The sequence below is a fragment of the Aplidium turbinatum genome, chromosome 5 (assembly GCF_918807975.1).
Source record: "Aplidium turbinatum chromosome 5, kaAplTurb1.1, whole genome shotgun sequence".
In the NCBI taxonomy this organism is placed as follows: domain Eukaryota; kingdom Metazoa; phylum Chordata; class Ascidiacea; order Aplousobranchia; family Polyclinidae; genus Aplidium; species Aplidium turbinatum.
The window spans coordinates 10,672,237-10,684,541 of NC_137476.1; the positions used below are offsets into that span (position 1 = coordinate 10,672,237).

Sequence of the window (12,305 nt, forward strand, 5' to 3'; positions counted from 1 at the left end):
TCTGATGATATCCAATATGCAAACTCAACTTTTGCATTTAATGACAAACTGCATGAGGATAGGCTACATTTTTTTCTCATTATAATTTGTTTTTCACTTGTTTAGTCATAAAATGCCATTGTGGGGGAGATATAAAAAAATACTGGATCGCATTGTGCAGGATGCATAAAAAAGACCGTTAAAGTGGGTCACAAACTGAAGAGTTGGGAAGCACCAGGGGCTCAGGAACGGTTTTTGACTGGGGGGGGGCAGGATTATGAAAAAAGGGCACTTTTGTTGTTGAAAGGCCAATTTTTTTATAGTTTTAAGATAAAATATAACAATTATGCTCATCCATCCGCACCCTCCTGCCGCCCTATTGTTCTATAGACTTATTGTTTTGTCATAAAGAAATGGCTGAGTGACTCTCAGCGTGATGTGTTAGGCTGCTACACGAAACTAGCTCAATGTGACCGTGGACAAGTGGTTCAAAGCCTGTGCAAGTAAATACGAAACTCCCAGATCTAAGCTCTCAAAAGAAGCTTTGTCCGTCCAAGAATGAAAATTCCCACTACCAATTTATCAGGAATAACGTGAGGGTGATTGCTGGCTTAATTTTACTTTGGTACCTTCCTGAACTCAGCTAACTAACCTACAACTCGTGACCTCACTGCTCAACCATTCCCTCATTTCATTGTCACCAGACTTTAAAACGATGTAAAACGCACAACGTGCGCCAGCTGAGTTCACACTCACATAGCATTGGGAAGCAAATTTACTATCAATATCAATGCCTAAAACCAACACTTCACAGGTCTGCTTTCGAACTTGCTGTTTGTTGAAGTGCGCAAGAGGAATTTATCAAGCGGAACGCCTTTTTTCTATGGTTGGAAAGTAGAGCAAAAACGAACGCGTGTGGTGGCGTGGTGCTGAGTAAGCATTTCTCATCTCGGTAAAGCAGTGACAAATCTGGTTCGGTTAGCAAATATTTAAGGATTTTGAAAAGCGTTGAGGTTGTTAAAAAACAAAAACGCGGCGAACGTGAAAAAGCTCGTTTTCTCATAAAAATGCCCATGAAATCATGGTCGCCTATCTTTTAAAAGTGACAAACTTGTCTAGGATTTTGACGAAAAGAGTCAGGGGCCAGCCAGTGGCGTAGCCAGAAAATTTTTTTTGGGGGGGGACCAAATATTTGATGAATTGAAGAGAACGACAAAGTGTTTGATTAAAGACCTCGCCACCTGATGTGCAGTGGCGTATCCTGGTGGGTCGAGCAAGGGAAGCAATAAAAGTGGTGGGGGGGTTAAAGCGTGCCGAAGGCACGCGTATTCTAGGGGGTCCGGGGGCATGCTCCCCCGGACAATTTTTGCAAAATTACACTCAAATATTGGATTATAGCGCTTTCTGGAAACACTTTTAGGGTAGTATTTGTATGAAATATATTAACAGATAAACAGCTATTAATAACTTATTAAAGGTAGCTATTACACACAAACGGGCAAAAACTGCGGCTAAAATTAGAGAACACCAAAAACTCAGCTACTCATAAACTACACAAAAACCCAACAGAGTAAGTGATTCTGAAATTGCTTCCATAGATTAGTTAAAAGAAGCGTAAATCGCGTAAACTTTGCGCGATTTACGACTTGCAAAATTTATTGGTGTCTTTGTGTGTGTCTAAAACAAGTCCTGGGAGGTGTTAATAGCCAGATGTCTTGAAAAACGATATAAATTTCTACAAATTTTATTATATTTTCAACAAAGGGCTCAACTTCGGAATCCAAACTTTGAAAATTTGGGGGGGGCCATGGCCCCTTTCGCCCCCCTGGCTACGCCTATGCCAGGGGCCTATGCTCACAATTGCAATTCAAATTCGGACGCGATCACGACTAGAGCTGTTCAAAACGAAGGTAGTAGGCCTACCAGTGGACGTCGCTCTAATAGCAGTGACGTCCACGGCCTTCTTCTTCAACAGATTGATCATGTTTGATCAGCTGTGATCTCCCTTATGAACTGCCTCCATTTTGTTCTGTCTTTTGTTTTTATTAGTGCTTCCGGCATGCTTTTTATTCCTGTAATTTGCTTGATATTGTCAAAATATTTCATTTTTTGTCGTCCTTTTGTTCGTTTGCCTTGCACCATCCCAGTCAACATTGAATTTTCCAACGAGTTGCTTCTTGCAACGTGTCCGAAATATCTCAATTTTCTGAGGTTATCATTATCAGACTCCATTTATCGTTTATTTGTTGGGAAACAACGGCCTACCGTAGGCCTATTTCAAAACACCCAAAAAGGCGCGTAACCAGTGACCACCTGCTTTTTGTTAAACTCTTCCTGCCACATCAAGAGTCTTTCTGGTGAATAACTCAAAACACCCCGCTATTTAACACTCATCAAACGGCCACGAAACTTGCGCAGCATGTTGGAAATCCAAAAAGAAATCGTGGTAGGCTACCAGTGACACCATATTTCGCTGTTTCATGCATTATCTTGAAGCGAGGCTCGCACAACTGGACCTTCCCCGACGTGCAGAGATCAAGCTCAACCACCCGCTAAAAAAAGTTGACCGCTCCCACTCCAGCATGCACTTGTGCGTTCTCTCAAACGTCTGCAAACGCAGTACAAGGTAACAAACCAACTGCTGACTACCTAACTCCTTGAGCAATGGTTCTACAAGACATCACAAAATTGAAAACAAGATGGATCATACAAAAGCTTAAACTTGGCATATTAAGAGTGTATTTTAATAAAATTGCGTATTCTTGCAACTACTTGAGCAATCTGTTTCCTACAGCAGATGTTTAGCTGCATCAAATATTGCAACAACTAAAATGATAGAAAAATAAAATACACGAAACATAATTATGCAACCAATCAAAATGTTATGGGGGAGGAAAGGTGTCTTGGGAGAGTGGAGTAAGTTTATGAAAAACTAAAATATGTTCAAATATAGAGGAAGGCGGGAAAAACGGATATGCTAACTTCAAAGTGCTCTATACGAGCGAACAAATCAGATATCATGGACCAGTTTCCTTTTTTGAATTAATATGTCACTTAACAACAACTGCCAAGAATATGAAACTTGAATGTGTTCTTCTTTTTTGTTTATTTACAAAAAAATGATTTTTATTCTGGCTATCCGTTTCGCCTCGGGCAAGGGGCAAAACAGACACAGTAGATCATCGCTTTGCTTTGAAGTTTATTTTGTTAATCAATAGTCAAGCTAAACACGCATCCCATGGTGCTTAAGCAACTTGTTATGTTACCACTGTTAAAATCATACTCTTCAAGTACTACTTGCCAAAGAAGATAAAGAGGCTGCAGCACGACACACATTATGCTTGCAGAGAATATTGGATTGAGGTGACAATCTGAAAATATCCTTGGAGTAATTTTTAATAAACTTTTGTTTAGGCCGAAAATAACGTGACATAACTTGCTCTTAATTTAAATCAAGTTTAAAACGAAACCATGGAGAATACACACACAAATAAATACGTTAAACAACCGCTTGTCATCATTAACGGTAAGTTGACCACATGGACAATTGGCAGGCATCTTAACTATCTTATCTAAGGAAACGATATGGGTTTTTAGAGCATGCGAGTAACACGTGCAAACATATGTAGAAAAACTCCTTTGTACATTTTCAGAAACTGCAACAAGTTAGTTAAGAAGTTTCAGCATGGGGAGTTCACCTTGCTTTTTCATATAAAATTCCTGCGTTTCATTAAAACGTTTGTACATCAGCTGCTGCAACCATTCGAGAGCGATTTTGACAGGTGTAATAAAAACGATGTAATTTACAAACAATTAACATCAGTGTAACGTAGAGGGTGATTGCAGCAACGCAAAAACAAAGTGACGTGACCCAGCTGGCAAAAGTTACATTTTTTTTCAATACCAAAACGTTAAGACGATGTAAAAAGGCAGCTTTTGATGGCTGGGAATAAAAGGCCTGCAACTAAGTGCATTTTTGAGGAGATAGTTTGTAAACAATGTTTTCGTATTGTATTTTGAACTCAGTTCCATTTATTGTTTATTATTTTATTTTCTATTTACTAAAGTGATATTTTGCTTCAAAGAAAGGGGTAAAATACTTAATTGCAGACCTGTAAAAAAATGCGGCTAAATGCATTAAATTGTGTTACTGCTGTATTGAGTATAAAGCAACGAAATATTTTGTTCTAACCATTTGGCGTCATGACGATATAACAATTGATTTTGACAAAGGACTGCTTCACAATAAGATAAACAATTACTCAGCAATCAAAAGTTGTCGTTTTTACATCATCTGATGTTAAAACGACAACTTTTGCTGGCTGGGTAGCGAAAATACTCAAGTGGTTTAAATTTATGACTAAAGAATGGCTTGTCTGTCAACAACATGTACCATGAAAGCGTCAATCTATTGCAACAATATTCTGCTGTATATGACTGCGTGTAACCTATGCAAACACTGAAAGTGATTATTGCAACACTAAATTTGCGGTAAATTACAAGTGCTGTAATACAAACATATATACTAATTATTATTTACTACAGTCCTATCATATTTTGCGGTTGTATTATTTAAATCCTGAATCGTGTTCTTGATCATTTTGAAGTTAAATATGATCAACAAATGTTCTTCTGAATAAAATTAACCCTGTAACTCAACCAACGTTTTGTTACATTAAAAAGTAATGGAAACTTTTTAATGTGACAAAACGTTAAACCACCATTAGTATGCGAATAAATTATACCTTCCCACCACAAACAAAGAAGTAAATTAATGCTTTCCTATCACGTATATCAAAAATCGTGAATTTTCATACAGGGTTAATTTTTCAGAAAAACATTTCACTCCTTAATGGAGTTTTCATAGGCTAAATAGCAGTGACGATCGGTGAGGGAAAACAAGGAAAGCAGTGCTTACCTGAGCGAAAACTATGCAAAATATAATGACTGAATTCTAGGTTTAACTTCTTATTATTTTTATCACGTCTATTTTAACTTGAAAATTACTGTATTCGTGACTAGAATTACTCGTAACGCTTGTGAGTAGTCTAAGTCCTCACCAAACCGCATGTCTTGCCTATAAATGCCAATTAACGCAAACGCTTCTGTCAGAAACGATCACTGAGGCTCCAGGTAAGCAACTATCAAACTTGCTTTCCCAGATTAAAAAATGTCAAAAAACGCCTTCGTTTTATCCAATCCTCACTCGTTTTGCAAAACGTCACCAGCTGCTTAGCCAATCAGATGTGTTATGGTTATGGTATGGTTAGTTTTGCTTTCCCAGTGACGTCAATGCGAACATTCGCTAGAGCGGCTAGACTAACTCGTCAGAATGGTCTCTCGTCACGGTACAGAGCACAACATCATAATGCCGAAATAATTATTGCTGTTTTTTGATGTCTCCTCGCCATGTACTTTAGCCTACTAGCTTTCATAGTCATGCCTTTGCCCTTTTTACAGCGTTGATATAACGTTACTTCGCCAATGAACGTTCAGGTGCGGATGCAATATTTAGTTCGTTAAGCTTCTATACGCAGGAGGTAAACTTATCCAGCTTTTTGTACAAATTGCTTGCGGTTGTAATGTTTAGGCCTAAGTGTTAGTTTTTGTAGTGTAGGCCTAACTGAATATCTGAGAATGAACATTCATGACGAATTAAATATTTAGACAACTATTATTCCATGTCTAACACTGGATTTTGGTCCTGCAACGTTAAAATTAAGATTGTTCATGACTTTTAAACATTAAATGGATGTATGATCACGACATAGGCGAAGCACAATTTGACAGATTTTTATTTTTGATTTGTTTTGGAAATGCTCTCAGAGCGCACCAAATTGGAAGTGTTTTTCAAAAATTTCTGGGGGAGGTCCCCCAGACCCCCCACTGGAAGTGTTGCCTTCGGCAACACACCTTCGGGCTTCGCCCGACGGTTGCGCCCTTCGTGCCTACTACCTTGCTGCAGCATATTTCCAAGTTGCTTTCCCAACGGTTTAAGCCACCGAACGTCACAGCTAAATAGGTAAATTGTGCAACCCATGGCCTATATTGCAGGTATCCGCAATATCATGCGAACCGCAGGCGAGAATAATAAACATACAAAACAACGTGTATAAAGACTCAATAATTTACCTTGTGATAATTACTTTCTATAGTTTTTTCTGAGACTGTCATGGAAAACAAAAACGATATTAAAAACGAGTGCGGAATAAAATCATTCATATTGAAGGCAAAAGAAAAAGCTTCTCTAATCTAACCGCAACAATGGCGTGATATTCAGGAGATAGAGCCACTAGAAGCAAAGTTAGTAGGAAGTAATAAGGAGATAATAAAGATTACCTTTGTAGCCTACGTGGCAAAGGTGCTATTGCTATGGCGGTGTCTGACTGTAGAAATAAAATACTGAAAAATTGTTGACAATATGGTCTTTGAGTTTAATGAAAAACGCAAATAAGGATTTTTAGACAATCATTGAACCTTCTCTGCAAAAAAATATAGCTTTAGCTATGAATGTACTCTTATACAAATTACATCGCGAGCGATACGCTATCTATGGTAAGAATACATCAATTCCTGTGAAGTAAACGTGGCATTAACAAGAAAAACGATCAATGGTTGTACTTGTTTGCCAGTTCATGAGCTGTTTCAGAGAAGGTTTGGGCGGCGTCAGCCATTTCCGCAGTTTTGTCTTCAAGCTTGGACAGGTTTTCGCCTCTTTCTGAGAGCAGTTGCTTGTTTTTTGCCATCTGTCGTTTCACATCTGCCAAGAGAAAAACTGTCAATCAAAACCTCAGAACAAACCAGTCAAGTAACAGAGGTATGTAAAGTGTTGCCAGCACGCAAATGCCATTTCGGATAACAACAAAATGATGGTCATATTCCATAAGTCTGAACGTACCACATTAAAAATGTTATGAATCACATAAATTCTCCACACACAGGATTTAGAACAAAAAACTCATCCTACGTTACGTTGGCAAGCAACAAAGCATATCTATGTGACACCCTTTGAACGTGCATTATCCAAAACGTACAAATAATAATTGCATGATCAGCGGCACGCCTTTGGTTATGAATGCAGCAAAACACAGATTATTAAATGTTTTAACCTTGTTGAATAATAATTTTAATGTTTCAATGATTGTGAACACAAGTTTATGTGATTAGGCTATGCATGCAAAAAGAAGTGCGGTGACTAGCTACCTGCATCACTGGGAAGTGAGTTTTTTATTTTAGAGTTGACATCCACAAACGGAGGAGGGGGAGCAGTCAAGTACTTGCCACAAAGAGAGGCAATATTTTCCAAAAACTCTTCCTTATCTTGTGCTGCTGTAGCTTCAAACTTAAAAGCTCGATCAAAATACAAGTCAAATAACAACGGGTGGTTATGGCCATCAACTTTCTAAAACAATATAAACAAATATTAAACAATGTCATATTTTTAGAAGTATTGTAATAGGTAAAGTAGGTTTCCATAATTAATACCAAGCATTAAAGGATGAGAAGATTAAATTTTGATTATACAAAGACTTCCACCTTGAAAAGAGCAAAGTTACCCAGTGTATTACACCCTGGGTAAAGATAAGTGGTGCTTTTCAAGAAGTCAGGAGTTTAACTACTCTTGCTTGATAGGAAAGTGAGTGCATTATCCAACAGATTTTTTGTCATTAACATGTCTGTGAGAAAAGAAGCAGCTAAAATATGTTATATACCGACAGGTCTCTCAATAGAAAAACGTGACAAAGCTTTGAAAGGTTTAAAATTTGCATTGCATCGAATATTAAGCTTTCCAAAATGCAAAGAGGTTGTAATTTAAAAACAAAAATACATAACCATAGTTGCAATATTATATATATATACAGTATACACCTCATAAAATAATTTTCTGAATGCCTACATATGAAAAGCATTAACAGAATGATATGTGAAGAAAGACTAGGTCAAACCATGAAATCAAATGAATACCTGGCATGCCTACTTGAGCTATAAAATGCAAATTTTATTTCTATTTTGATAATAATTTATAAAATATTTCAAAATGTAGATGTGAGCTTACTGTTAATTCTTCTAATGCCCAACGCCTTCTTTGTTGATAGCCAACACCGTTGTCATTTTTTCGATATCTGTAGCAGAAGGTTATTTTCAACACATAGTGCAAAAAAAAATATGCAAATCAAGTAATGTAAAAACAGGTTGATGCTACACCATTGAGGTAATGAAAACATGATCTATGTCAACTTGCCAGACAAAACAATTCATTGCACTCTTTAAAAATTAAGAGTGATATAATTTTTGAAAATAAGAGAAAAGAAAAATTAATTATCTGCCTGTAAGGCAGCAACCAAATAACTTTTTTCTGTAGTGATAGCTATTGAATAAGAACATCAGTACTACATACTGTATTTAGCTTATTTGTTAATTGACGCCACACAACAATTGAAAAACAGAAATGATGCAAACTACACAACATGTAGCAATAAAAACACAAAAATGAAACGTGATCACATTTTACTTTATCCAAAAGCTACCTGCTGATAAATGCTTTGGGTGGTCTTTTCACAGTTACAGAGCAACAAAGATAATGAATGTTTTCTTTCTTCATAAATCCTGGTTCAGTTTTCGCTACCTAATTATAAATTAAAATAGATACCGGTAATAAAAATAATTTGACAGAAAAAAATTGAATAATTTATGTATTTATCAATAATGTTATCACAACTTGTGCCCATTTTATTTTTATGCCAACTATGTGACTTGTTTTTTGGTTTTCAAATTACGTTTTCAGAAAAACTCTATTGTTTATAAAAAAAATACAAATAGCATCCTGACTTTCAAGCGATATCAAAATACATAGGCTATGTCAACGAGAAGTGCTTTTATCAGGGTGTCACCGTATTATATTATATATAATACTGTGCATTTTTTACTGATTATTTTATTGGAAGGATCGCACAGAATTATTTCATCAGAGTGACAATGGAGTAGACACATTTTGGAATTATAATAGCAATCAAAAAATGCGCAATTGTAATTTTAATACACACCAGTACTACTAAATTATGACATGCTTTAAAAGAGTAAGAAACTATCTTTCTAACAAAAGAAGTGTAACTGTTTAGGTTAACAAATACGATTTTCAGAAGTCCTTGAAAAAAAATGGCTGCAAATACACATATATATAGACTACTGGGATATAACAAAATGTATGAAAAAGTACGGTATCACTTGATAATTCTATTCATATTCTCAGCTTAACTATTCTCACCTTGGTGAATCCCACCAGTCTTTCACCATTAGGATGAAATATGTCCTTATGAAGCATGTGCTTTACTTCATGTGGGCGTGGTTCTGCTGATATGGAAGACGCCATAATATAGACAAATAACAAATAATTGTTTTTGTTCTTTTAGCTTTAACAGCTGAATGACATAAGCTGGCAAAAAAACATTCATTCTTTGGTAGGCATTATAGCCTAAATTATAGGCATTATAGCTTTTAAAAATAGAACAAAAACTTGTATTTTGGAAATTTTTTTAGTCCTGGGCAAAGACCAAAACCCTAACGTTATTCCTAACTCTAACCTTTACCTTAACTCTTCCTAACTTTAATCCTAACTCTGGCAACACCTAGGATTATAACCATGGCAATAAGTGTGTAAAAATAGCCATTTTGTAATAGTTAACACTGTCTTCAATAAGACAAGCGTGGAATCCGTGGATGCACCTCAATTATCCTTACACAGGTGTTGAACTTTTCAACTCAACCGTGCACCAGTAGCAGGTTGAATTCTTCCTACATATATGGTGCTGAAGAACAGAACAATGGCTGTACCTTTCACCCACAAAATCAATAGAGGAAAGATTGGCAATTTTGCATTTGCATTGGCAATTTTGCATATACAGTACAGTAGAAGAGATTCAAGGCTGGCTGCTCTTCAGAGGTGCAACCTAATTCGTACCATGAACAATTCGTACCGTCAGTTCGTACCTTGAAAAGATCGAGAGAAAAAATTAAAAAAAGCTGAAGTCACTGATGGCAGTTTCCGCAAAGATTTTAAAAGGGCTAGGGCAGGGATGTCCAGCCTGCGGCCCACCTGAGATTTTTGTGCGGCCCGCTAGTCATTTTCACTCCAAGTAGTATTTTGAACTTCATAGAGAAAAAGAAACAAAATGTGAACTTTATAGAAAATGAAGAATGGTTGAATGGTTTTTCTTTCTTAGTTGACCTCACAGAAATGCTAGCTGAGCTCAATTTGCATTTACAAGAGAAAGGTCAGTTGTGTAGTTCAATGTTGGAGTGAATAAGTAGCTTTATCAGGAAATTAAAACTTTTCATAGCACAATTGAAAGCTGTCGAATTTGTATATTTTCGTACTCTATCTGAAAGAGCTCATGACAGGTCTGTAAACTATGAAAAGTATGCTAAGTTATGTGAAGATTTGCTTGAAGAATTTACAGTCAGATTTTCTGACTTCAAAAAGATTGAAAGTGCATTAAAATTATTCAGTGACCTATTTTCATTTCAGTGTGGTAAAGCGCCACCCGAATTCCTACTTGAACTGATTGAACTACGAAGTCGAGAGAGTTTGAAAACTTTCAACTGACAACACACTCTTCCTTTATTTTATAAAGAATTACATTCATGTACACAATGAATTTATTAAATTAGTTAATTTGTCCAGAAAATTATTGTTTATGTGGGGCAGCACATATTGTTGCGAGCAGTTATTTTTATCCATGAAAAACATCAAAACTGCAGAAAGAAACAGACTGACCGACAAACACTTAGCAAACATCCTAAAAATCAAGACAAAATCCTTTAATGTAAATGTTGATAACCTCTTAGCTGGAAAACAATGCCAAAAATGTCATTGACTTTTTATTGTAGAAAAATTTTTTTTGTTTCTTTCTATGTGTGTGTTATTTGTTCCTATTTTCAAAGATGCAACTAATGGTTTTTAATTGTTTCCTTATGTATATACCTATTTTTCTTGAAATTTAATAGGTCCTGCGGCCCATTGATTTATTTCAAGTGACAATGCGGCCCACCATAACTAAAGGTTGGACATCCCTGAGCTAGGGTATCGAAGTATCGGTATCCGCAAATAAACAAACTGAAAAGATCGAGAGAAAAAAATAGAACATTGCTGATTGCAGTTTCCGTTTTTCCGCAAACATTTTAAAAGGGTTAGGGCAGGGGCGTGCAACTGTTTATCTCAGTGAGCCACAACGTACAATTATGATGAAGCTGAGGGCCAGTCTATCGAATAACACATGAATTTATATGAAAAATTTATTTAATGGAAAAGTACACACAATCGTTACACATTGAGTGAGTGATTAATGAGATGTCTGATATCTTCTCTGTCCAGAGATCTTGCCAATGTCAGCTTTGACGGAGGAAGTGGCAACTCGAAGTTGACTTGACAAGTGCTCATCTGTAAGCTGATTCCTGCATTTTGTCTTGAACAGCTTCATTTTTTAAAAGAACTGCTCTCATAATGCAATGCTATCATGCTATAATAATTAGCAGAGTGTTTTACACAGTAGTGTCGCTTGATATTGTACTCTTTCATTAGGCTACTGCTATAGTGTTTTGACAAATCAGGCAAACAACATCTAGATTGTGTTGAACAACGAAGTAATTTATTCACCACGCATTGTTGAACTTCCGCTTTTCATAATCAACCTTCCTTTTCTTACTTGTAGACATTTTTACTATGCTAAGCTTTTTGTAGAATAAATATTAATATATTCACCACACTGCACCCATAAAGTAAGATTTATGTTAGGCAACGTTCAAATATTACGTAACGCTTTTTTTCCGAATTTTTGACCCCCCCTCCCCCATGTAACGCCAACGTGACGCTTTTTTCAATCCCCCCCTCCCCCATGTAACGCTTTTTCACAAGAATTCAGCACAAAAAACTACCATTCCGTACTCGAAAGCGTTACGTAACGTTTTGCTTGAACCCCCTCCCCCCCGATGTGACGCTAACGTAACGCTTTGCATAAACCCCCCTCCCCCTCGAAGGCGTTACGTAATATTTGAACGTTCCCTTGCTGAATCATTGCCAGAAGAACAAGGCGGTTTTCTACAACGCTTACTAATGACGCAACAATAATGCTAATGATGTAATAATGCTAAAAGTCAATAACGCTAATGATGATGTTACAAATAACAACATCTTCCGATCTAACAGTGAAAAGCATTTAAAAATAATGGGCTACTTGATGAAGAATGTGCGGGCCACGTAAATGGGTACCGCGGGCCGGCGTGCTCTGGACCGCGGGCCGTATGTTGCACACCTCTGGGTTAGGGTATCG

At 36.7% G+C, this 12,305-nt stretch overlaps 1 protein-coding gene across 1 annotated transcript; it reads right to left on the minus strand.

The window, feature by feature from the left end:
- Positions 1–3,068: 3,068 nt before the first annotated feature.
- Positions 3,069–9,528, minus strand: LOC145770808 (syntaxin-binding protein 6-like). Its single transcript, XM_082582533.1, has 5 exons — positions 9,245–9,528; positions 8,508–8,605; positions 8,036–8,102; positions 7,183–7,381; positions 3,069–6,739 (listed from the first exon to the last, which is right to left on the minus strand). Exons 1-5 carry the CDS (start codon positions 9,347–9,349, stop codon positions 6,588–6,590), a joined length of 621 nt encoding a protein of 206 aa, XP_082438659.1. The 5' UTR covers positions 9,350–9,528; the 3' UTR covers positions 3,069–6,587.
- Between the last annotated feature and the right edge of the window lie 2,777 nt (positions 9,529–12,305).